The 26,951-nt window shown below is 51.1% G+C and overlaps 1 protein-coding gene and 1 non-coding gene across 2 annotated transcripts in view; both read right to left on the bottom strand.

Moving 5' to 3' along the window:
* The window catches only part of LOC127042515 (zinc finger protein 558-like), a 108,270-nt gene extending 83,152 nt beyond the window's left edge, over positions 1 to 25,118 (bottom strand). Inside the window, exons 1-2 of the mRNA XM_050935908.1 lie at positions 25,005 to 25,118; positions 21,044 to 21,127 (exon numbers count right to left, since the gene is read on the bottom strand). Of these exons, the coding sequence (XP_050791865.1) occupies positions 21,044 to 21,115 (72 nt within the window). The 5' untranslated portion in view covers positions 21,116 to 21,127; positions 25,005 to 25,118. The remainder of the gene's footprint in view (positions 1 to 21,043; positions 21,128 to 25,004) is intronic.
* On the bottom strand, positions 1,286 to 1,358 carry TRNAV-AAC (transfer RNA valine (anticodon AAC)). Its single transcript has one exon. It is a non-coding gene; the product is annotated as a tRNA-Val (tRNA).
* Positions 25,119 to 26,951: the final 1,833 nt, after the last annotated feature.

The following is a 26,951-nucleotide window of genomic DNA, read 5'->3' as shown; positions in this document are numbered from 1 at the left end:
TCACTGTGAATAGTACATGAACCAGCCTTGTAATGGAGCTGAGATTTCCCAAGAACTTCAAGCAAAATACACCAGTTTAAGTAGAGCATAAAACAGATTTATTAACTACAGAAAGATGTAGTTTTAAGGATTATAAGTGGTAGGAATAAAAGATCAAAGTAAATTACCATGGAAATTAAAGATAAATTCACAATCTAAACTTTACACCTTATTACACTAGGGCATAGTTCAGTTATGCACACAGGAAGGCTTAATGCTCGAGCTGCTGCACATGCTGGGCAGGCTTAAGGTCGGGCTCCCCATGGCAGGAGAGAAGAAGACTCGGCCCCTGGAGGGGCAGGCTGGGGCTTCCTGGATCCCATTTGCTCACAGCCAGCGCCCTGCCCCCACTCCCAAGTCATCCATGGCACCCCCAGGTCGGCCAGAATGGAGCAGCAGTTTTCACTGCACTACGTCCACTTATGGCTTACAGGCAACTCCCAGACTCACCACAGTCCACCATCTCGGCCAGAAAGGAGCCCACTCAGCCTCACCATTGCTGCTTTTCCTTCCCCCCAGAACCCCGCTTCTCCTGGGCTGCAAGTAGCCATCCCTGGGATGCCAACAGGCAGCCACAGGGGTCTGTCTCTCAGCAGCCAACCGCACCTCCATGGGTTCAGCCCTCAGAAGGGCAGGTGGGGGTTTCCTGGATCCCAGTTGCTCACAGCCAGCCCAGCCTCCACCTCTAAAACCATCAGTCATGCCCCCAGGTTGGCCATAAAGGAGCCGCCATTCTCCACTTGGACTCAGCTTTGCTTGTTTTCCTTTCACCCAGAACCTCCCTTCTTCTCCTGGGCTGCAAGTAGCCACTCCTGGGAAGCCAAGAGGCAGGCACAGGATTCTACCTCCCAGCAGCCAACCACACCTCCCCAGGCTTTGCAGAATGAAGGGTGGTGCTCTACTAACCCCACTTAGCCGCACAGCTTCTTCCCTGCCTTCCTCAGCTCAACTTTCCTCTATTGCCCCATTCCTGCCTCACTCCCTCCTTTGGCCAGTCACGCAAAGGAGCCCAGCAGGAAGTGAGAGCCTCTATAGGCCAACCTCCAACAGCAGAGGTGGCCAAGCCACAAGCCTCCAAATGGTGACTGGCCTAACTACTCTAGGTTCTCCAGCCTGACACCAAGGTGCTTTCTCCACTGCTGTCAGCATCCTCTGTCATGCAGGGGTTGGAGTTATCCCAGGGACAGGCCAATAGGAGGAGTGCCCTTTCTGAATAACAAGGGGATCTGGGAAAAGAAAGCCAGCATGTTTCTGCCTGGTTTTGAACCAGGGACCTTTTGCGTGTTAGGCAAATGTGATAACCACTACACTACAGAAACTCCACCTACTGGGTTGTTGCTCACTCTGGCACAGACTGATGGACAAATCTAGAGAATGTGGTGGTAGCCCCTCGATAGGTCAGCTGGCAGGGCAGAGGACTGGAGCCAGCACTCAGGAAGTCGTCCTTACCTCGCCCGTGTGACTCCAGCTTGAGGGAGAGCTTCTTTTTCTTCTCCTTGCTGACAAAGAGCAAGAGAAGAATGAAAGGTCAGGTGGGCCAACTCGGTGCAGAAGCCCATGCTGTCTTTTCCTGCTGCATAGCCTGAAATGAGGGACTCGTGGCAGTTAAAGGAACTGCTGCACTCTCAGAAAACATCCCGCCCGTGCATAAAGGAGGATAGAAGAGCCTGTTAGTCTAGCACGCTCCCAGCTGAACTGTTTCAGCAGCTGCTAGGTTTCTTTTTGGCCTGTTACTTTTCTGTCTGGGATGTTGTTGTCAGCTGTGGCACAGAAAAAGGACGTCATTGCGAGCTGCCCATGAAGATAAGATTAACTTTTGCCTTCCTTGCTCGGCTTTACTTGCTTCCTCACCGTATTCCTGCCTTAGTTCCTGTGTTACCTGAAGGCAATGGGGGCCCAGCAGTACGAAGAGGAAGTTAGACAGCTAGACCCTGGTGGCAAAAGTTCTACCACCGCTTGCCACCCCACTCTCTTCTCCCAGCTTCACATATTGACCGCCAGGGACTTGGTGCCCAGCAGCGCAACGGAAGGCAGTGGACAGAGCCACCCTCGCCTTGAAGCTCTGGCTCATTAAACCGTATCTTCAGTCGCTGATGGCCAATGAGAGACCAACAGCGCTTGCCATTTTAGCACTTGAAAATGCCATTGGTCAGTCACTGGATCTCTTTAATGCTGTTACATAACAAATGAAAATAGAATCTCAGTGTGACATTCTGTACCTTTGGGGGAGTGTGCTGTAACCCCCATATTCCTCATTTTCATATAATCGTGATCTTATATACAGAGCATGCCTTGTAAGGTATCAGGGGAAAGGATATGATCTGCTGAAAGTCATTTCTCTACCCATAGATGTTTACCATTCATGCATATGAAGTTATGAGAATTGTGCAGTGTGGTTATCACTATGCTGTAAGGTGGGGGAGTCAGCCAAATATTAGCTCCCCAGTGACAACAGCAAGGAAAGTAACCAACACCCGGACAGGGTGTCAAACAACCCATCAACAGCCATTGTTCAGCAAGGGAGCTACAGTGCAATCACTTACCTGCAAGAGGACACCCCAGGGGAATTGCTCAGACTTGCTTGGAGAGACGCAGTGATGCTCACCTGACTCTGAAGGGGGAGCAAAGCCAAGAGGGAAGAAAGGACATGATAAAAGCAGAGACATTTGCCATGCTTTGTCTCTCTCGTCCACCTACATCTACAGACACCCCCACATAAAGCAACTGAAGCGCTGACGAAAGGGGAGAGCCTGGCTGAAAAGCCACCAGCCGGCCTGTGGTGAGAAGCATCTAAGTTTGTAAGGGCATTGAAAGGGTTAAGATCAGCTTAGAGTGCATTTTGCTTTTATTTCACAAAAACAACGAGGAGTCCGGTGACACCTTAAGAACTAACAGATTTATTTGGACACAAGCATTCATGGGTAAAAAGCCCTCTTCTTCAGATGCATGGAGTGAAAATTGCAGATAGAGGCATAAATATATATTGGAACATGATGTAAAGGGAGTTACCATACAAGGGGAGAACCAGTGTTGAAGGCTAATTCAGTCAGGGTGGATGTGGCTCTCTCCAAGTAATTGACAGGGAGGTGTCAATACCAAGAGAGGGAAAATTGCTTTTGTAGTGAGCCAGTCACCCCTAGTCCCTCTTCAAGCTCAAATTAATGGTGTTAAGTTTGCAGATCAGTTGTAACTCTGCAATTTCTCTTTGAAGTCTGTTTTTGAAGTTTTTTGAATGGCTTCTTTTAAATGGCTACTTTGAATGGCTACGTTTAATTGTGTTATTGAATATGAACATGTAAACGTGTTATGGAAGTCCCATGTGGTCTAGTGGTTAGGATTCTTGGCTTTCACCCAGACAGCCTGGGTTCAATTCCCCACACAGGAACAATGCAGAGTTTCTCCTTGGAGGGGAGACAGGAAACAAAAAGAATGGGAAGGGATCCTGCCAGCAGCAGAGCTGGATAGAGTTGGGAGCAGTACTGGATTTGACATGGTGCCATAGTGCTAGGCCCAAGCTCTGAAGGGACCTGTAACAGTAACTTCCTCCCCTCTGCAGAAAGGGAGCCTCAGAGCAGCCTGGATTCAGTAGGGGAGCTGAGACCCCATAGGGCCCTGGGAGCTGTAGTTCCTTGACCAGCTCCCTGCCTTAGAGCAGAGAAGGAACATTTCCCAGCATTCCCTTGGCTGCTATCAACAGGAAAGGGAGGGGGGAAGCTGTGAGACTCCATGTGCTGCAGCTTGCTGGGGCTGGGGGGCGGGCTGGCTGGCTGCTAGAAGGGGGTGCCACCTGTGAGTAGGGAAGAGGTGTGATCAAGGAGTAGAAGGCTTTGGCCCAGGTAGCACCCTCAGAAGACTTCCCCAGACAGGCTTAGGGATGCTGGTGTGACCTCGCCTGGCAGCCCCCAAAGATGGAACTGGGTGGACTAACTGGACAGGGCCCCTCTCTATCTGAAGCTGGGCAAGGGAGGTATGTGGATCCCACCAGAAGGTAAAATGGTAAGTAAGGAAGGGGAGGCTCTACTGGACCTGGACAGCTTCAGATACAGGACAGGAGGATTTCCACTTCTGAGCCATGAAAATAGAAATAGACTTTTCCTTTCCAGATGTATCTAATATTCATAAAGGGAATCTAGCCCCTGCCTTCCAGATCTGAACACCTCAAAATCAGGAGTGCTCAAGCTCAATTTGGGCAGCTGTTACTTCATTTCTCCCAAATCAAATATGCTGATCCACTGTCATTTACTGTAGAAAAAGTAGGAGAAAATTGAGCAACAAACGTTGGGGTCTTCACAGTGCTAACGAGGGCTGGAATTGCTATTTTCAACAGCCATTACACTTTTTTTTTTAGTTTTGTTTGTTTAAAAGGAAGACAGTGATATTGCACTGGCAAATTCCCCATAGAAACAAAGAATGGAACAAAAGAATAATAAAGGCACCTCAACTTTCCTCATTTATGTAGGACGGTCTTATTAGATGGATCCAGACATCTTCCAATCACAGAAGCTGATAATTGTTCCACTTTACTGCAGTTCTGTAACCATGCAGGAACCTAGAGGAGGAAAGTGCCTAACTCCAGAGCCTGCAGCTGCCTAGGGCCAGTGCTGAGGATTTAGAGTCCCTAGTGCTGCCCTTGCAAGGTTCAAGCATGCTCAGCCTTGGCATTGCCTCCGCTCCTGCGGCTAGTAGCTGCAGCTGTCTAAGGCTGGCCTCTGGCAGTTGCCCCATGGCTGTAGCTAGAGAAACTACAAGTGGCTCTATGACTCCTGGGGCCATTAAGCTAGAGCACCTAAAGACACTGGAGTTAACCTCAAGGAACAGAGGTCACCAGTAGGAAAGGAATGTCGGGGGAGCAGGGAAGGCGGGAGCAGGTCAGGCTTGCAGAGGGAGCTTCCAGCTGGTTGGGAGCATGTCCAAAGTAGAAAGGAAACAAGTATGGGGAGAGGTGGTGGTGACCAGGTAGCAGACTAGCACATAGATGGGAGCAGAGGGAGAGACGCTGGTGTCTTCAGATTCCCAAGGGCTAAGTCCTCACTTTGGGGAAATGGTGTTTGCCGGTGGCTTGCTCACATGGCAGGATGGGGGCTGAGGGAGGGATCTGTCAGAACTGATCAGGTGTCTGCTGGCTTTAGGACTTTGAGCTGAGACTAGGACCACATGCAGTGACTGGTGACATGGGGGGGTACTGGAGACATGGCTAGAGAAGGTCTGAATGAGGAAAGAGATAAATCTGTGGGGAGTTTCCTTGGTCACTATGAAAGTTCTGCTCACTGTGGACACTGGTAAACCCACATGGGTGTACAGCTCAATAAGAAAACCCGCGGGCTGAGGGAGCTGTGTATGGCAATGCATATAGTCATGGAGAGGTGTGTGATCAAAATGAAAAATGTCTCTGAGGTTCAGTACCGGGTATACAAAGGCACTAATGGCACTGCCCCACCAGGCCCACACTCGGAGCCCACAGTGACTATACTGGGGCCCACAAATATGTTTGGTGCCAGGGCCAACAAAAGGTTAATCCAGCCCTGACTGCCTGAGCACTATTTCAGCCTCACATTTTTGGGTGGAACTCCCACAGTGAGAGCTGCAGAGCACTCCCCCGCAACACACACGCACACACTCGTCCTGGTGTTGGGAGGGGAACAGGAGAAAGGACAAAAGAAGAGATGAAGAGAAAGGAGGGAGGGACAGGTGGATGGAGGAAAAGGTGAAACACAAAGGACAAACCCTAATGTCCCCATGATTCTAAGGGACAAAATCCCAGGTGCGGAATAAAATTCTGCCTCCTTAAACTCATGTTTTCCATGCCTAGAATTCAACTCTCACCAGATGGATCAGACTGAACAGGTTTCACACCTCCAGGAGGCTCTTACCTTCTAAAGAGGGACGGCTGTTTTCTAGTAAAATCACTACAAGGGAAGGAGAAAACTGGAAAGAGGTTTCTCCTGGCGCTCACGTCCGTGAACCCGAATACTCTCTCAGTCCTCAGACAGAGACCTGGAGAAGGAGACTTGCTGAAGCAAAGCCACAGGGGTCTCTGAGGTTTCCCTAGCCCCTGGCCCCTGACTGATGTCAGGATCTCTCTGTGAGGTCACCACCTGCTCACCAATAGTCTTTGACCAATAGTGTGAGGTCCTGCAAAAGGCCTTTGTGATGTCACTGCCACACCCCGCCCTTGCTGTGCCAATGTCCTGCCCCGGCCAGGCACTTTGGAGCTTTGAGCTACTCCCTGTGGATCACCCCACTCAAGGAGCTTTTCTATAGAGCATCCTCAGATGTCTAAGCACACGAGTGCCATGGCAATGAACTGACACACATGGCACCAAGATGAGATCATTAGTAGACTAACCTATAGGAGAAGGACACCCCAGCATTAGTAGGGGAGAAATCCCTACTGAACATGCATTACACCTAGCAGCCCCTGCGTGGGGTCGGGCGGGGGCTGCGGAGGGGGGAGACCTGGGAAAGGGATGGATGGAAAATGTCTGTGCAGCCGGGACATGGCCGGGGGGCGAGGGGAGAAGAGCAGGTGACCCCTGAGGAGCGGGGAGAAAAAGGGAGGGCTGAGATCCCCTCGGAATTACCACTGCCCCCTCCGTGGAGACCCCCCTCCTCTCCTGTCCTGCCCCCTTTCTCCCTAGAGAGCAACAAGCAACATCCAGGCTGACACCCCCTTCCCTCAAACCCCTGAGAAGTTCCCTGTTCCCCTCCCCCCATTGTGCCCCATTTTCTCTCCCCTTTGCCAATGGCCAGTTCAGATCTCAGGTTTGGGGTGTTTCCCCCCATTTTCACCTGCAGTGATTTGTCCTTGTGTAGGTGGGAAATGGTACCCCGAGTGATTTCTGAACTGGGCAGAGGCTGGGGGGGGGCCTGAGACAGGGACACCTCTGGGCTGGGCTGGGGGGGCCACTCTCTGCTGGCAACAGGGCGTGGGAAGGGCCAGGAAGGGGAGGGGGGAGCAAGTGTCCCCCATAGAGAGGGTCCAGCCCCAGGCTGCTACCAGTAGCACGTTCTTATCTTGGCCGGGGGGGAGGGGCTTTCTCCAGCTGGGACCTGCCCCCTAGGCAGCCCCAGGCTCTGACCGCACCAGCCCCGCCTGGAGCCCCCAGTGAGTGAGAGACCCCGGAGGGGGAGGGGGAGGGAGCACTGGGCCCTGACAGGAAAGTGACTCTCTCCCCTCAGATCTTGGTGTTTTCCTCTCATGTTATCAAATATGCAGTTTGTGACACAATTTCTTTGCAAATCTCAAAGATTCAAATAAAATAACCTAAACATTTGCCCCACTTCTCTCTAGTTGTCTATTTCTAATTGAATATGCCCTGAGATTTTCCTGTCTCTAATTATAAAATAATAAGAAAATCTCAGATTTACACCTTTTCTCAGATTATTGAACACAAAATGTTTGCAAATGTTGCCCATTTCCTCTTTATTCATTTATCAAGTATTCATGTGAAACACTCAGATTTTACCTCCTATCAACAACTGATATAAAATCCCTCTGATTTTCCACTTTCCTCTCTATAATTTGCAAAATGGATCCAAAATCTCTGATTTCCACCCTTTGTCTTTCATTTCTGAACACTGATCTGAAAGCTCAGGTTTTCCCTCTGTGTCATTATCAAATGTCAATTAACAATCCTCTCAAGTTTTGTGCTGTTCCTTATGTTTCTAAATCCCAAAAACTTCTTCCTTCGGGGGAACCTGTTGCCCTGAGTCGCTCTCCATTCTGGATGTTGCAGGGGATTATATTTCCCAGTGATTGTCTTTCCCCTCTCCTTTGAGGATCATTTGTTTCCTCTTTTAGCTCTGTTAGATATTTGCCAAAGAAAGAGACCAGCCTGATATTTAATACACATCAAAGTCAGAGGCCTCCCCCTGTTTGGGTATCAGTGGTTCGCAGCTGGTAGTGGGAGAGTTGGCTGGCTCCTTTTCTTTTCTCCAGCTGGCACAGGATGAGGGGGTCACTCTGAGTGCAGCATGTCTTGAGAAGTATCCCAAACCACAAGACAAATGGTCTCTGTGAAGGGTTGCTTCCCACAGTGCTAAGATGTAGCCACCTCTGGCAGGATCCATGGTGGCTACTATTTGCTAGTGACAGGCCACGGAAATTTCTTACCTATTTTGCCCCTCCATGCCAGGCCTGCACAACATACGGCCCACGGGCAACGTGCGGCCCGTGAAGTCTCACTGTGCGTCCCGCAGCCGGGAATCAAAGGGCTCTGGGCTGCCCGTAGCCGCGGGGAATCCAAACCCCTTTAAAGTTCAGCCGTGGCCGGGATTCAAAAGGTTCTGAGCTGCCCGCAGCCGCAGGGAGCCCAGAGCTCTTTAAATCTCAGCCGCGGCCAGGATTTATAGGGCTCTGGGCAGGCGGGCGGGGAGCTCAGAGCTCTTTAAATCCCAGCCACCAGGGCCGGCTTTAGGCCAATTTAACCAATTCCCTTGAATCGGCCTCGCTCCTAAGAGGACCCCGCACCCAAGCCCCAGTACCAGCAAAAGCCAGTGCGCTGTACCAGGGTGGCCCAGTTTCCCCAGGGGGCAATTTAAAAGGCCTGGGGCTCCCAGCAGGAGCTGGAAGCCGAGGCCCTTTAAATTGCCACTAGAGCCCTGCTTCTGGAGCCCTGGGGTATGGCTGCGGGGCTCTGGGGGCTATTTAAAAAGTCCAGGACTCCCATTGCTTCTACCTCCCTGGCCCTTTAAATAGCCGCTGGAGCCCCGCCACTTCCCCAGGGTTCCCGCGGCTATTTACAGAGCTGGGGCAGTGGAAGCAGGGGCGCCTCGGGCCCTTGAAATAGCCCCCAAGCCCCAGGCTGCTGCTGCTACCCTAGAGGGAGAGGGGGGAGGAGGAGGAGGAGAAGGAGGCACTCACCACAGAGGATGGGCTGTACCCCCTGTACGTGCACCCCCTGCCCTGCCTGCAGCCAGCCCATCCCCAGCCAGCCCCTGCTGCACCCCCTGCCCGCACCAGCCCCGCACCTCCTGCCCTGCTTGCACCAGTTCCTGCCTGCAGCCTGCCCATCTCCAGCCAGCCCCACACCCCCTGCCTTGCCTTCAGCCCTGCACCAACCCCTGTCTCCAGCCAGCCCTGCACCCCCTTCCCTGTCTCCAGCCAGCCCCTGCCACACTGCCTGCTCTGCCCGCACCAGCCCTGCACCCCCTGCCCTGTCTCCAGCCAACCCCGTACCCCCTGCCTTGCCTTCAGCCCTGCACCAACCCGTCTCCAGCCAACCCCTGCCACACCCCGCTGCCTGAAGCCAGCCAGTCCCGCACTCCTTTGTCTCCAGCCCTGCCAACCCATGCAGCACCCTCCCTGTGGCCCTGCCTGAAGCCAGCCAGCCCACCCCACACCTCTTGTCTCCAGCCTGCCCCACACCCCTTGCCCAGCCTGCAGCCAGACCCTACCTCTCGCATCCTCCCCCTCCCCCACCTCCAGCCAGCCCCATGTTCACTGGTGCCCTGCAGTTCCGAGGGAAGTAACCCTGCACACTTGCTTCAATGAGATGGGCAGGGAGCAGCTGGGACCCACACATGTGCACCCTAGCACACCCTAAGGGAGTGGCAGAGCTCATTTCTAGTTCAGACCCATCTTTTTAAAAAAGAACTTTTAGGTAGGGTTAACATACATCTGTACTTTCCCGGACATGTCAGGCTTTTTGGTTGTTAAATCGCCATCTGGGAGGAAAATACGGACGCATGGTAACCCTACTGGTACAAAAAATACATACTGTGGCAGAACTTTTTATAGGGAACCGGTTGTTAAGAACTGAAAGGCTTTTTTTTCCCCAGTCATCCCTGTGGGGCCCCGCACTTCCTAAAGCCAGCCTGCCAGCCACGGCCGGGATTCAAAGGGCTCTGGGCTGCTCGCAGAGATTCCCGGCCGCAGCTGAGGTTTAAAGGGCTCAGGGATCCCTGTGGCTGCAGGCAGCACAGAGCCCTTTGAATCCTGGCGGCAGCTCCAGGGGATGGAGTGAGGCTGGGATTTCAAGGGCTCAGGCTCCCCTCAGCAGCAGGAGCTCTGGGACCTTTAAATCCCTGCCCCAGCCCTGAAAAGCTCCGGGTTCCCCCAGTCGTCAGAGCCCCAGGCCCTTTAATTTGACCCTGAGGGCTCCCAGCCACCTCTTTGGCTGGGAGTCCCTGGTTGATTTAACATCAAGTAACACCTCCCCACCACCAACCTTCCTTTTTGACCCACAGCTGTTTTGGTGGGGCGGCGCTGGGGAAGGAGGGTTTGTTTCTGCAGGGCTGGGCGGGGTGTTTCCGCCAGGCTGGGAGGTCCTGAGTGGGGGGTGTTTCCGCAGGGCCGGGGGGTTTCGGTCCTCAGCTGTTTTCTTTGGAGTATTGTGGCCCTCGCTGTTTTACTCAAAGTACTGTACAGGAACTTTTCAGGGGGATTAAGGCAAAATGCCACATTTATTAGTAATACAGGTATCAATTAATACTCTATGATATGCACATGAGATATATATCACAGTCATGCATTCACGCACACACACAGACATAAACACACTCCGTCTTGCTGTTGTTACCAACTAGTTGCTCCCCTTAACTGCACTGGCCAGGTGAGTTAGATGGGGGAGGGGTGGAGCCGGACTTCTACCGATCCAAATCGATGGTCCGATGGTGACAAGACGAGATCCGGGGTCCTTCTGCAAGACACCTCGCATTTATAGCAGCTTCCCTCTTATGCAAATCTAGACCAGATTCAAAATCTGGGTCTGCGCCCGTTGGTCTTTGTGCTGCTTTTCTCTGGGTGTTGTCCCAATGCTGCTCAAAGAGGGTGTTTTCTAAAGAAGGTGCTTGCTTCTAATCCCTGAGGCCATCAATATGTCTGCTCTTCTTTATTGGGCCCACTTGACAAGTTGTATTGTCCTTTGCTCTGGCTCCCATTCCCTCTTCAACTGTTGTAGCTGTCTGGAGGTGGGTGTCTTCCAAGCCTCACTCATTCACACCTCATTCAGTCAATAGAGCAATTGATTACAGAGTGCGGGGGAAGATCTTATTCTACTTCTAGCAAAAAGGCACATGTTTTCTTTTACTTTAACTATACTATCCTTAGGGGCTATAACATTTGATACAAAGTTTTCTACCAATTCTCTATATAGGGATCTAATACAAAGTTGTATGAAAATAGAGAGGCACAATGCCAAGTCATATGAATTACAAAATAACATCATGCCGGATGCAATGTCATAAAGATAAAGATACTTAATACAAAATAACACAATGCAACGTTATAAAGATTTATAGAGATAGTTAATACAGAGATTTCTCTACATCACCACTTTACGAGTTGTGCAGGCCTGCTGACGGCATTCGCGGGGCTTCTTGCTCGTGTGGATTCTCTGATGCTGAATAAGGTGAGAGCTGCGATTGAAGGTTTTCCCGCACTCACTGCATTCATAGGACCCCTCCTGTGTGTGGATTCTCTGATGCCGAATAAGGTGTGAGCTGCGACTGAAAGTTTTCCCGCACTCAGTGCATTCAGGAGGGAGAGGATAGCTCAGTGGTTTGAGCATTGGCCTACTAAACCCAGGGTTGTAAGTTCAATCCTTGAGGGAACCATTGGGGAATTGGTCCTGCTTTGAGCAGGGGGTTGGACTAGATGATCTCTTGAGGTCCTTTCCAACCCTTATAATCTAGGATTCTATGATAGGATCTCTTCCCTGTGTGGATTCTCTGATACCCAATAAGGTGCGAGCTGCGACTGAAAGTTTTCCCGCACTCATTGCATTCACAGGGCCTCTCCCCTGTGTGGATTCTCTGATGTTGAGAAAGGCCTGATCTGTAAGTGAAGTTTTTCCCACACTCAGCACATGTATTTTTTTTGCTTTTCCCTGCAGATTTCCTGCTGTATTCTGGTTTCCTTAAGGCCCTTCTGAGTTCCCTGACAGGAAATAAATTTATCCATTTTCTCCCCTGGCTGGTTTCCCTGCTCTTTTTCTGGTCTGTGCTGAACCTCACACGTCATTGCATCACCTGCTGTGATAGAGACAGAAACCTCAAACAGAGATGGAAAGGGGAAGGCCAAACCAAAACAAGTGCTGGAGAGAGGACAAATAAAAATCAGGAACTCAGCTCCCCCCAACAGGAGAGAGGAGGGGATCAATTCAGCCTTCACATCCCATCCAACTTCACAGGGGGAAGGGAGAAAGCTACTGCCCGGTGTCTGCTAGCATCTATAGGAAGCCTTGAGCTATATTTACCCTGCGGATGCGACCCCTGCTATGGACAATAATGAACTGAGAGACTTCCCAAGAGCTTTGTAGGGCATCCTAGATGTTTCCTTCAGGCACTTACAGATTCTGAAGTTGGTTTAATGTTTCCTCATCTGTGCGGGGAGATCTCAGGATCTCTCTTTCCTCTGAACCCTGGAGCTCTGGGACCCATGGCTCTTCCCCTTGTTCCAGCTGGGAGATCATATCACGTTGGAAAACCAGAAACTCCGCTCAGATGAAAGAAAACAAAGGAGTTCAGTTGATTTCATACAACTTGATCATCAAAAACATTCTGTTAATTTATCTTCAGTGCTTAGTGTGACCTAGTGTGCCTGGGGCAGTCCTCACTGAAAATGCCAAGGTCAGAGCAGGCTGAAAAAGGGAGAGCAGATGCTCCCCATACTGGTGGTTAACACTGAAGTTAAACTCACTGACCAGTCACAAACTGTGCTTCTGATCCCACACACTGGTTAACGAGACTCTGAAAAAAGAAATCACACGGCCCCCTTTATTGCATGACAGTTCTCTGACTCCTAATCAGCAACTAGGTCCCGTACAGTGAGAGGTTATTTAAAAACTCTGCTCACTGTGATACAGCATGGCCAGAGCGCAGCAGGAGAGTGATCCTAATTGGATCCAGGAAGTGGGTGGGTAGAAGGTTAGCCACATTACCCAGGTTTGGATCTCATCCAAAATACCATGCTGCCAGCCAATCCTTTAGCAATTAAACTAAATGTTTAGAAGAAAGAACAAATGAAAGAATGAAGTTAAATTCCATCCTTCCAGACAATTCTTTAGCATCTAAACTAAAGGTTTAAAAGAAAGAAAGACAGAAAGAATTTAAATGGAAAAGCAGTCAGATACATTCCAAAATGGATATATCAGGTTCTTAGCAGTATTGGTGAGTTGCTGGCTTGAAAGTCTGTCTGGAACGCATCCACAGCTTGGATGGGTCATTCAGTCCTTTGTTCCAGGGTTCAGTTTGTAGAGAAGTTGCTCCAGAGGTAGGAAGGGGGATTGAAGACAAGATGGAGATGATGCAGCTGCGCTTTATATTCCTTTTGCCATGTGGCTTGTACTTCCTGTGTCCCAAACACAAGCTTCACAGCACATGGCATGGAAAAGCTTTGGAGGTTTCATTACACAGGCAAACCCCGGCATGTCTTGCTGACTCAATAGGTGTGTCCCCTTGGTCCATAGGTTCATTGTACAGCTGATGACCCTCAATGGGCCATCAAACATGCTAGGCAATGTTGATGCCAATATGTCTGGGGGTGTCACCCAGAAAACTGCACAAGTCTGGAAATACAGATATACCTTACATATCTGTAACTCACAATACAAAGGTGATAGAAACATAGAAACAAAATGATCATACTTGGCAAATCATAACATTTTCACTGACACTTTACATGGCATACCTAGCATGATTCATTGCAATTTTATCAGATTATATTATTTTATTATTAATACCAAAGTGTCTCACAATTTCATGCAGTCTCACACTTGCTAAACTAGTGAATTCCCAGGACCAGTTCCCCAGGTCCTTGAAGATGCCAAACATTGTGCTTATGAGGGATTGAAATACCCACATATCTGCTGGGAACACACACACAGACACTGTGTCAATCTGTACCCCTGTGTTCACTCTTCTAGAAAATTATGATCAATTTTGTACCCCAGTATGGCTTGTGAGGTATCATTAGAAAACACATAACCTACTGAATATTATCCTCCTGTTAAAATGTGTAGTAACACTGTATGTAAAATTGTGAGATTTTACAGTATGATATTACTGAAAAAGTTACAGTTCTGGGGAACACCCACAGACCAGTTTCCTCAGAGACAGCAAGGCAAACCAGCTGGTCAAACAGCCATTCTCCTGCAGGGGAAGGTGTGAAGACATTAAGGGCTGGTCTAACACTACGGGGGGAAATCGATCTTAGATACGCAAATTCAGCTACGTGAATAACGTAACTGAAGTCGAATATCTAAGATCGGATTACTCACCCATCCTCACCGCGCGGGATCGATGTCCGCGGCTCCCCCTGTCAAATCAGCAACTCCGTTGGGGTTGGTGTTGTTCCGGAATCGATATAAGCGCGCTCGGGGATCGATATATGGCGTCTAGATGAGACGCCATATATCGATCCCCGAGCAATCGATTTTAACCCGCCGATACGGTGGGTAGTCTAGATGTAGCCTTACATTCCATCACAGGGACCTATTGAGGCTGTTGTGGAAAACGACCACAGGATTAATATTTGAATCAGCTCAGCCTGAGGCTCTTTTCTTGGTTACAAGCACGCAGGGGGCGACAGCTATTGGAATACTGTTCCTGAGCTAAAAATCACACAAGCCTTTTACAGTTTAAAACCACAAACAATGACACATACGTTGCACGTTAATTTCCTTATTTGGAATATATTGCAAAATATGATGCAGGTCAAAGCAAGCTGAAGAATCAGTTTTCCATATTTGGCCTTTCCTGTTATTTTTATTACACCTGGTGATATGGGAGCAAGACTCTCCATGTCTCAAGAAATGTCACTACCAACCTAAGGCCATTTTCACATGCTGGGGTGCAATCCAGATCGGCGAGGAGTTGTGTCATCTGTAATCCTGGGTGAGATTCAGTGTTCTGCTGCTGAGCTCCCCTGTCTGGATACTCCCAGCCAGCGTTCAAGGACGCACTGAGTGTCTGTATGATAAGTAACCCTGGACTGGCAGCTCTGACTCCAGCCGCCTGCTTGTTACACCCCAAGCACATTCTGGTTTGGGTAGAGAAGGCTCAGGGTTTGAGAGAAGGCTGGGGGTAGGAAGCTTCTGTTCATTATGCTGGACCTAACCCCAGTTTTACTTGAGTAAAGAGATATTTGACATTGTGTGATGCTGCTCCTGTGCTCTGTTCCCAAAGTGTTCTGCAGCAGAGGAGGGTCTCTAGTAGTATGTATGTTACTGGCCTATTGGGGTGAAGCTGAAACAGGACAGGGTACAGATGGCATTGTGGGGGTGGCATGAACCTTCACTCTTCATTTCCCCTTCCAAGAACAGAAGGGACAGGAATCCTTACCCAGCAAGACCATCGTCTCATAGTTCCCCTGCATGACATCTCTGTAGAGGGCTCCCTGAGTGGGGTCCAGCAGAGTCCCCTCTTCCCTGGAGAAATACACAGCCACCTCCTCGAAGGTCACCGGCCCCTGAAAGAGCAGGAGTCCAATACTCAGTACCTGCTGACCCACTCACAACCCTCACAACCCCACTATTCACGGAACAGCAGCACCAGGGAAATGGAAGCTCCGGGAGGCACATGTTAACAGAGTCCCACCCCACCTTGCTTACAGCAGCCAGGAGGCATCAGAGGGTAGAAAGAGAGAACCTTTGTGTCTCCCATCTGACAGACAGAAGCAGGGTCTTCACATTTATCACATAGCTACTAGCCAGAGCTTAATATAGGAGATGGGGCTGTCTCTGGACCCTGATAGTGGCTCCCTGGTAGGAATCCAAGCACTCTCCAAATAAAATATATGGAAGAAAGGGGAAGTCAATCATAAAGAATAGAAGTTAGAAGGTCAGAATTGTAGTGCCCATTAACAAAGGTTTAGAGAAAATAGAGCCTATCAAACTAACGGGATATCCTTATTGGATGAGATCAAAAGTTTGGTTGCAGCTAATAATATTGATGTAATATACCTAAACTTCCGTAAGGGACATGACTTGATTAGCACAATATTTTACTAAAAAAGACTAGAATGATACAAAATAAACACGGCATACATTAAATAGATTAAAAACTCTGATAGTAAATGGGGAACCATGATCGAGTGGATTTCTTTCTAGCAGGTTCCTGCAGGGATTGGTTCTTGGCCCTGTGCTATTTAACATTCTTATCCATGACTTAGAAGAGAGTACAAAATCATCACTGATAAAGTTTACAGTTGCCACAAAGATTGGGGTTGGTGGTAATTAATGAAATGTCAGTAGATTCAGGCTCCATCGCTGAGAGTCTGGGAAGTTGTCCCAGCCCTGGCTGGAGGGTTATTTCCTGTTCCACAAAGAGGGGAAGTTCCATTCCCAACTCCTGTGCCTTGAAATTAGGACCTATCTGACACTACACCCCCATATTCATCATAGTGGTATGATTATAATATGATTAGGACATAATTATGATCTATTTTGTAGAAGATGCATCATGTGTGGTGTCACTGGAAAAGTTCTGATTTGCTGAATATGATTATCCTATTTGTGTGCACATATCATGTTCGTATCTGAAGTTATGGATATTGACTCTGGATCTGTATTTCAAATGTGCTTACTCTGGGTAACACCCACAATGAGCCTTTCAGGTACAACAATGAAGAAGCCAGACAGTGCTGATGGCTCAACAAAGACAATGGACTGTGGAAGAGCTTAGCCTTCCTGTGAATGTTTCAGCCAGCCTATGAGTCATGGCTACTATGACTCAGCAGGGCCTGTGACCAGACCACATGACACTAAACTCCATTTTAGTACCTGTATTTTTCCACAAACTGGACTAGGAACTGAGTTTGGAACAAAAGGTTCCCACCATATGGAAAAGCTACATAAGGTGGGTGTGACATCATCTCTTGGCCTCATTCTCCACACAAGAGAACTTCTGGAAACACCTGAGAAACAAAAACGGATGTGGGGGAAGTGCTGCTCCCAGGATCAAGAGATTTCTAGCTTGTGTATGGAAACTTGGGGGACTGCTTGTACCATCAGTCAGGGTGAGAAATTGCTAATTCAAATTCTATCCATCTAGTATGTTAGGCTTAGTCTGAGTTTTGGTTATTTAGACTCATAGACTCATAGGTCAGAAGAGACCAATCTGATCATCTAGTCTGACCTCCTGCACAAGGCAGGCCACAGAACCCCACCCATCCAATTTTATACAACCCCTATCCCAGGACCGAGTTATTGAAATCCTCAAAAATGGTTTGAAGACCTCAAGCTGCAGAGACACCACCAGCAAGCGACCCGTGCCCCACGCTGCAGGGGAAGGCGAAAAACCTCCAGGGCACCTGCCAATCCGCCCTGGAGGAAAATTCCTCCCGACCCCAAATATGGCAATCAGCTAAACCCTGAGCATGTGGGCAAGAGTCACCAGCCAGCATCCCAAGAAGGAGTTCTCCGCAGCAACTCAGTACCCATCGCATGCAACATCTCCCCGCAGACCATTGAGCAGACCTGTCTGGTGGTAATTCAAGATCAATTGCCCAAATTAACGATCCTATCATAACATCCCCTCCATATACTTATCAAGGCTTTGTCTTAAAGCCAGCAAAGTCTTTTGCCCCTACTACTTCCCTCGGAAGGGCTATTCCAGAACTTCACTCCCCTAATGGTCAGAAAACCTTCGTCTAATTTCAAGTCTAAACTTCCTAATATCCAGTTTATACCCTTAATCTATAAATCCAGTTTATAATCACTTAATCTATCTTTCTGCAGTTAATAAACTTGTTTGATGCTTTATCTTAACCAGCGTATTTTGAGTGAAGTGTCTGGGGAAAATCTCAGCTTGTTGTGCACATCTGTCCCATATCGAGGGGAAGGGGAACTACATTAATGAGCTTGTATTATAGAGATCCCTGTGCACTATAAGATGGTATCATTCTGGATTTATACTACAGCAAGTGTGCAAGGTTGGGGAGTGGGAAATTGGGCTCTTGTCTTCTATCTGTCCTTGAGTGGCTTAGGTAACGCACTCAGGTAGCTTAGTTGGCTGCATGGCGCCACCTGCTGTTGTGTTGGGTGATACAGGGCCCTGGAGAGGCTGGCGAAATCTCCAGCAAGCAGTGTGAGAAGGGCCAGCCCAGCGTGAGGGTTAGAGGACACAGCAGTTCCCAGAAGCTCCACAAACTGCCTCCTGGGGGTGACAACCCATCACGCCCTACACTACACAAGTCTCAGCAGGTTTGTCACATGCTGTCCCCTCCCTTTCTCCACCCGAGATATTTCCTGCTTCCCACCACCTCTAGCAATTCCCACCCTCTTATGCATTTACTGCTCCTCAACCTCCAAGCAGAGCCCGCCACCCTGATAATCTCTTACCTGAGCCAGCTCCATTGCAGCCATTTCCTTGCCCCTGGGAGGACGAGATGATCTGCAGCGAAACATGGATGTTATTCTCTGGCCTGCCGGGGTGAAAAGGGCAAGGTGTGAGAATTCAGACTAGGCTTTTGTCCATTCCACAAGCCGATTCCCCCCAGCTTTTCCCCTGCTAATGCACATTCTAGGTTCTAGCACACTGTGAAGCACAGAGTGACCTTATTCCAGTACAGGCCTAGCCCCCTCCCACCAGGGTGTAACCCTCTGACACATGGGGAAACCCTCCCAGTAACAGTCTCTCTCTTACACGTATCAAGTTTGCGGACAACACCAAGCTGGGTGGGGTTGTAAGTGCTTTGGAGGATTGGATTAAAATTCAAAATGATCTGGACAAACGGGAGAAATGATCTGAAGTAAATAGGATCAAATTCAGTAGAGACAAGTGCAAAGTACTCCACGTTGGAAGGAACAATCGGAGGCCAGAGAAGAGCAGAAACAAAGGAGTCACTTTGGGGGATTCTCCCTGTCATTGTCCCCAAGGCAGCTGTCTCAGGTGTACAAAGGTGTTTCATGTTCCAGCCTTTATACAGTCCTCTCCTGGGAGTGCCCCTTTCATGGACTGGGCCTAGTTTTAGTTTTTGGTAGTTAACAATCTTGGTTTATTTGTTCATCTACCAGTATGTGTGGATTGAAGTGTGTTGGAAACTCTGTTTGGGATAACAAGCTGGTGCATGTCATTTTCCGCTGATGAAATGACAGACTTCATATGAGCTTGGGTCGTTCAGTAGCGTGCTGGACAGTGCAAGATGCACATTTCTGGGGGAAAGTTGGGCACTTGAGAATTTGCTGGTTTTCTCTGAGGTGTAATTCATGAGTGGCTGTCTAGCAGCACTCAATACTGTGTAGCTGGGAGTGAGTTACATGCTGGAGACTGTGTGTTACTTGGCCAAGGGGCTGTTCTCGCAGGAAAACAGTGGAAAAGGCACCCCATGCTGGAGACTGAGGTACAGCTATTTAACAGTCCAGATTGTACTCTGGGTAACATCACAGACACTCATTATGACAGAGCCTCTTACAACACAGAGAAAGTAAATCCATGTCCCAGAAATCGAAGACTCCAGACAGAGGGCAAGTGTCCCTGGCACTGCTTCTTGCTGACAGAGAGGTTCAGAGACAGTGCGAGAATCCTGGGGAAGCTGGGAACAGGAAGCATGGGCTGGCGGGGTTCGGTGGAGAAAGGGAACAGGAAGGGCAGGGATATTACTGAATCCAATGGATCTTCAGCAGTACTAGATGACAGGATAGCACATAGTGCAGCCCATTGGAAAACACAATCCCAACTATACATACAAAATGATGGGGTCTAAATTAGTTGTTTCCACTCAAGAGAGTGATCTTGGAGTCACTGTGGATAGTTCTCTGAAAACATCCACTCAATGTGCAGCAGCAGTGAAAAAAAAGTGAACAATGTAGGAAATAATTAAGAAAGTGATAGATATGACAGAATATCTCATAGATCATATTTGTAAAAACAGCAAATAAATCCATGATACACCCACATCTTGAATACTGCATGCACATGTCACCCCGTCTCAAAAATAGATATATTGGAATTGGAAAAGGTTCAGAAAAGGGCAAGAAAAATGATTAGGGGTATGGGACAGTTATGCCAGACCTAACCCCCAGTTTCACTTGAGCAAACAGGAGATATTTGACACTGTGCAATACGGCTCCTGTGCTCTGTTCCCAAAGTGTTCTGCAGCAGAGGAGGGTCTCTGGTATTATGTGTGTCACTGGCCTATTGGGGTGATGCTGAAAACAGGACAGGGTACAGATGGCATTGTGGGGTGGCGTGAACCTTCACTCTTCATTTCCCCTTCCAAGAACAGAAGGACAGGAACCCTTACCCAGCGAGGTCACAGTCTCATAGTTCTCCTGCATGACATCCCAGTAGAGGGCTCTCTGAGTGGGGTCCAGCAGAGCCCACTCTTCCTGATGAAATACATAGCCATCTCCTTGAAGGTCACCAGCCCCTGAAAGAGTAAGAGTCCAACACTAAGGACTTGCTGCCCCACTCACAGCCCCACTATTTGTGGCAGAGAAGAGTGAATCAAATGGAAGCTCTGGGTGGATCATAGTCAGGAGAGTCCCACCTCGACCTGGCTCAGAGTATCCAGCAATTGCCAGGGTGAGGGGATGAAGAGAGAGCCCCTTATCTCTCCCAGCGTATCCATCACCCCCCTACTAGCCACTGACTGATACAGGATCTGAGCCCCTAGCAGTGGTCCAGGGAGAGCTCGCTGGTAGGATGCCCAACACCCTCCTCATTGTGAGGAGTGGGATATGAATGGAGAGGCAGCTCCAATAAGCCTGACTCATGGGTGTCCCCTTTATATCTCACAGCAGCTGATGGTTAGTGAGGTCAGGCTCCAGCACTAGGAGTCTGGTCAGTTTGACTAGCTCCATGTAGGTGGGTTATTTTCTCTCTTCACAAATTAGGGCATTTCCACCTCCAAACCTCCTGGGTCTGTTCCTAGAATCTAGGCCACTTAGTAAATAACTCCCAGCAGGTCTGCCACACCCTGGCCTCCTCCTTTCCCCACACTGTGAATTTCCTGCCCCGCTCCAACCTCCAAACCAGACTCTGCAAACCTTCCCACCTCTGGTGTATTTGCTCTCCCTTTCCTCCAGCAGGAACGCACCAGCAACCCCCCGATAATCTCTACCTGGACTGACTCCACTGCAGCCATTTCTCTTCCCTGTCCCACGCCAGGCTGGGATGAGCTGGAGCAAAACATTCTGCAGCCTGTCTGGGGGAGAAGGGCAGTTGTGGGCGTTTCAGAACCGGTTTTAGTTAATTTCACATCACAATTCCCCCAGGCCCTTTCCTGCAGACAGACACCCTAGATTCTGTCATGCTGGGAAATGCTCAATCTGTTTATTACAATTTAGACCTGGCCCCTCCTGCCAGGCTAAGTCCACAGACACATTTTTAACCTCCCTTCTCTCTCCCCTCACCCCTTCTCTGAACACAAGGCTAGAAAAGAGCAGAACCAAAGGAGTCACTGTGGGGGATTCCCTCAGACACTGACCCCACGGCAGCCACACCCCAGCAGGGGGAATATGGAGTCAGGAACTGGCTTTTGCTCTGTCTGATCCTTGTTTTGTTCACTGGAAAGTGGTTCTGCCCCAGGATGCAGCAATACATGTGTCTGGGTGGACTAGAGAGCTGGAAATCTCTCCCCACATTCATTTCTCCCACTGCCCCTTTCAGCCTCTCCTTCCCCTGTCCTCTCTCCTGCCCCTCTGGCTGGGACAGTCCCATTCCTGGGGGCTTTGCTCTCCCATGGCTGGATTTCCTCCTGGCAACCGCTAATGGGAGGAGAAATGAGGTGGTGTTGTTTGTGCAGAGTCACTTCCTTGCCAGACCCTAGGACATTCCCTGAGGTCTTTCAGTTACCTGGAGACTCTGGCTCAGAATTTAGTAGTAACAGGGCCCAGGACTGCCCTAGGGGGCTAGGACCAGCTGCAGAAAGTCATCCCCTGGGCCGGGCAGAGAAGAAGCTTTAATTAAGGTCACTTCCCAGCACAGAGCCCCACTGGGGGAGCAGCAGCTGCCAAGCCTGGTCTCCCAGATCACAATGGAGGCTGCAGCATCTGACCCAGGAAGCTGAACCCCAATATCCTGAGCAGAGAGGGACGGAGTGTATGAGCAGCTTCCCTCCTTTAGCTCTCTGGGGAGAGCAGCTAATGGGAAGCCCCTCCTCACAGGGAGAATGGGCTGATCTCATTTGACCCACTGTCCATCTGGAATCACTCCTTGTCTTTTCCATACAGTGACTCTGGATTAACAACGGTCTCAATGACACCGGATTTCAGAAAGAATGAGTTCAGAACGCTGTGGAAAAGACCATCGTGTGGCAGTGCTGACTCCCTTCCCACCTCCCTCACCCCCGCAGATCTAGGACAAGGACTGGGGGCAAAAATTTTCCAAACGGAACCGAAAGTTCCTGCAGTTTTCAAAAGAGGAGAAAAGTAAATTCTGTGAATTCACACTAAAAGTGTTTGCTAAGTGGACAGAAAGTTATCACAGTGACAGGGCACGTGACTGGGGAATGGACTTGGTGACCTGGTGACTAGGAGCCAGGACTCTGGTACAAGTTGACCAGAGAGAAGGATCATGGTTAGCAGCAGCCCCCAGACACCCCCTAGTACCCAGAGCCCAGACCCCCCAGCCAGGGGCCCCAGACACCCCCCAGCCAGGATCCCATCAGATATTCCCTGGGACGCAGCCCCCAGAGTCCCTGGCCAGGGACCCCAGATACCCCTCAAAGCCCCACCGGCCAGAGAACCCCCACCACACCATGATTGCCAGGTTGGGAATCCCAAAGGTTCCCCCCACCAAGAGCCCCCAGCAGCCAGGCACCCCCTCAAGGGACCCCCCCCCCACTGGGACTCAGTCCCTCACTGCCTGCCTAGGAACTTCCCCACCCTCCAGAACGATCTACCCTGACATTTGCCTGGGACCCCCTCCTCTGCCCCGTGTGACCCCCTGATGCTTACAGTGCGACCCATCACTCTGCTTCCCTGGCATGCCCTCACCTAGTGCCAGGGATCCCCTCCCCCAGCTCTGTGCACTGGGCATGGCAACAAAAACCAGGAACCAGCGGGGGAAGCACAGACAGAGCCCCTGGCACAGAACCAGGCTCCCTCTAACCCTCTGTCCCGCCTCCCCAAGAGACACCCACCCCCACTGTTCTGCAGCCACCAGGCCCCCAGCGATACCCACCTCCAGGACCCATAGCCTCAGGGATGGGCACATCAGAACCACCACCCCCGAAAACCCCAAACCTCCACAAACCACCAACCTGACTAGGGTACCCCCTGCCCAGCCACCCAGAGGCCTCCCCTACCACAATGCCCCTTCAGCTGCAATCTCCCCACACAGACACCTTCCCTGCCCCTGCAAGTGTTTACCTCACAGAGTGTGAGAAGTGCTAGAAAGTTAACACCACCTCCTGCTGGCCAGTCACACAGGCAGACGGGAGCCTGGGGAGTGCTTCTTTAACAGGAGAATGGAAGGCCTGGAGGGCAAGAAAGATCCACGGGCTGTCACTAGCAAATAATGGCCACCATGGATCCACCCCAGAGGTGGCTGCATCTTAGCACATTGGGAAACAACCCATCATATTCAATTAGAAATAAAACAACTAGAGAGAAGTGGGGCAAATGTTGGGGTATTTTATATCAGTCTTTGACACCGCAGAGAGAACCCTGTCACAACAACATTTGATAACATGAGAGAAAACCACCAAGATCGGAGGGGATTTGATGTTGCTATTAAATAACTAGTGGAAAAGGGGGACTGTTTGGACTGGATTTTATATGAACTGTCCAATACATAAACAGAATGTGATGGTCCCCCCCCCCGGTCCACGGGGCAACCATTCACGTGAGCAGCTCAGAGCCCTTTGAGGAGCTGATTTAAGGGCGGGGGGGAGCTGGAAGGCTCCCTGGACAATGGAAGGGGGCCGCAGGGGAATTGGGAAATGGGGTCTGGGCAGTCTCCATGGGGGATGTGCTCCTCCCTTCCCTTCCCTGCCCTGGCAGAGAACGGGAACCTCATCCCATCCCACTCCAGTGGGAGCCATGTTCTGGGGAATGACCCAGGGCAACAATTTCCCACCCAAACAAGGACAAATCGCTGCAGATAAAATGGGTGGGAAAATCCACCCCCCATCGGAGAGATTTTAAATTGACATTTGAGAAGTATGGAGAGAAAAGGGAAAATCAGAGGCAATTAGAGAGCTGATCATTGGGGGGGGGAGGAGAATCTCCCTGGATTTTATAGCCACGTGTGATAATGAGAGAGAAAAGGGGAAATCTTGAGAGAATGTGTGTGTGGGAGGAAGTGGCAAAAACAGGGACAGGATCCAGTTAACTCACCTCCCTCCCACCCCGGGAATGTCCTGGCTGCACAGAGACAGATCTACACCCCCACCCCAGTGACCTCCCCCCCTGCAACTCCGGCTTCTCCTCCCCCCTCGACACCTCCGCCCTCACACCAAAGGGGGGGGCTCTGCCAGCGCCTCCCCCTGAGCTCAACTCCTGCTCCTCCCCCCAGCCCGGATTGTGCCCTTTAGCCCCCCACGAACCCTGCCTCCAGCTGCCTGACCCCCCCGCCCATCAATTTCCTGCTCTGCGCCCGCCCCTCCCACGCTCCCTGTTACTCCCCCGCCCCGCTCCAGCCCCGCCCCCAGCGCCCGGCGGAACGTTACGGCTGGTCCGGGCAGGGGGAAGGGCAGCGGCTTCAGCGGCTGTTACTGGGCATGCGCAGTGCCCGGGAGTAGCACATTGCTATGGGGAGGGATTTAATACACCGCCCCCCCCGCCTGGCCCGGGGTCCGCCCCTCCCCCCCACACGACGGCCGGGCCCCGGCCCCCCCATCCCAGCGGGGCGGGCGGGCGGATCCTCCTGCAGCTCCACTGGGGCCGAGGCGCCTTCAAGGCTTCTCCCAGGCTCCCTGGGGCAGAGTCACTTTCCTGCCCCCCAGCGCCTCTCATTCCCCGGGGGCTCCGGGTCACAATGTCCCACCGCCCTTCCCCCGCCTGCAGCTCCGGCTTCTCCCCTCCCGCCCCCGCCAGCCACACCAAGGGGAACCCCCGGGCCCCAGTCTCTGTCCCCACCTGGATCCCAGCGGGGCCGGGGGCAGATCCTGGCTGCAGCTGAGAACAGCGGCTCCGCTCCGGCTCGGGCAGCTCCAGCGCTGCTGGCAGCACGTGGAGAACCAGGAAGCAGCTGTTCAGCCCGGGCTCCGCGTCACAATGTGCCAGAGCCCCGCCCCCAGGAGCTGCCCTGCCCATGGGCTGTGCCAGAGCCCCGCCCCCAGGAGCTGCCCTGCCCATGGGCTGTGCCAGAGCCCCGCCCCCAGGAGCTGCCCGCCCCCGGGCTGTGCCAGAGCCCCGCCCCCAGGAGCTGCCCCGCCCCTGCTCTGTGCTGGAGCCCCGCCCCGAGGAGCTGCCCTGCCCCCGAGCTGAGCCAGAGCCCCGCCCCCAGGAGCTGCCCGCACCTGGGATGTGTCAGAGCCCCGCCCCCTGGAATTTCCCCATGTTGGGTCTCTGAGCTTTGTTCTCCTGCCGCCTTCTTCCCAGCACCCCCTGCTCCCTTCCTGTGTCTGCAAACACCCCCCTCCCCCGGGGCCGGCTGCAGTGCTCGCTGAGGCTGACTCCAGTGGCTGAAGTTGCCTCCATCTCTGCTTCACCTGGAGGGGGAGAGACAAAGAGAGGAGATGGTCCCAGGGTGTGAAACCAGAATCAGGGGGCAAGGAAAGAAGGACTGTTTGGAAAGGTGGGTTTTTTTTTGGGGGGGGGTGAGCCAGAGGGATTCAGAAGAAGTTGGGCAGCAGAGGCTCAGGGAAATTGAGGGGAACCTCCTGGGTGTCTCAGTGTTGCCCAGGGTTTGTACAGCACCTTGCATAATATGGGGTCTGATCTCAGTCATGGTCTGTGCAGCACCTGGGAGCCCTGATGTCTGTTTCCTGATCACAGGCTCTGGGAATGGAGAGAGGGAAACCTCAGCACCTGAAGGTTAATGCAGCCCTGTGTGCAACCCCTGCTAGGGTGATCCGACAGCAAATGTGAAAAATTGGGATGGGGGTGGGGTTAATAGGCACCTATATAAGAAAAAGACCCAAAAATCGGGACATCTAGTCATGCTAGTCCCTGCTGTTCTCATAAGGGGTCGGCTTAGAGAGGGTTTGGCTACACTTGCAGCTGTCCAGCGCTGGGAGTTAAAGCTGTCTTCCTACAGCTGTTTAGGGAAAGCGCTGCAGTGTGGACACACTGACAGCTACCAGCACTCTGTCATGGCCACATTTGCAGCGCTGTTGGGAGTGGTGCATTATGGGCAGCTATCCCAGCATTCAAGTGGCTGCAATGTGCTTTTCAAAAGAGGAGGGTGGGGTGGAGTGTGACACGGAGCGTGGGGGAGACAGAGCGAGTGGATTTTTGGAGCTGACACTGTGTCAGCTCCCTGCCTGGCAAGTTCAAGCCTCCTCCCCCACCCCTCTCTCATTCACTAAATGCAAATAGCCGCCTTTGTTTTTTTCCTCACAGACCAGATAAGCCGCTGATCCAAAACAGACCCCCCCCCCCGTGCCCACCCGGCTGCTTCTCTCCTCAAGCAAACACCAGCTGTGGGTGTTCCAAAGGGATCCCCCTGCCTCTGCTCATTCACTGCAAAACAGTAACTGTGTTGTGGTTTTTAGATAAGCAGCTCCGGGAGCCTTGAGCTCACAGCAAAGCAACAGAGGCATCACACCAAACAAAGAGCGTTATCTCTACTTATAAAGCATTATGGGAAGGTTCCGGAGGTCAGTGACAGCGTAGTAAGATTAATCACTGTTTACACTGGCACCCCAGCGCTGCATCACCAGCTCTGTTCTCTTTATTCCTCTGGTCGAGGTGGAGCACATGCAGCACTGTAGCCAGGGAGATACAGCGCTGTATGTGCCTTGCCAGTGTGGACGGGGAGTAAGTTACAGCGCTGTAAAGCCACCACCTGCACTGTAAATCTCCAGTGTAGCCAAGGCCTGAGTTGTAGTAATAATAGCAGCCAAGAATCCGGTGGCACCT

The sequence above is a fragment of the Gopherus flavomarginatus genome, unplaced genomic scaffold, assembly GCF_025201925.1.
Source record: "Gopherus flavomarginatus isolate rGopFla2 unplaced genomic scaffold, rGopFla2.mat.asm mat_scaffold_47_arrow_ctg1, whole genome shotgun sequence".
Taxonomy (NCBI): domain Eukaryota; kingdom Metazoa; phylum Chordata; order Testudines; family Testudinidae; genus Gopherus; species Gopherus flavomarginatus.
The sequence above is the reverse complement of the archived record's forward strand: the minus strand, read 5'-3'. Positions and strand labels throughout refer to the sequence as shown.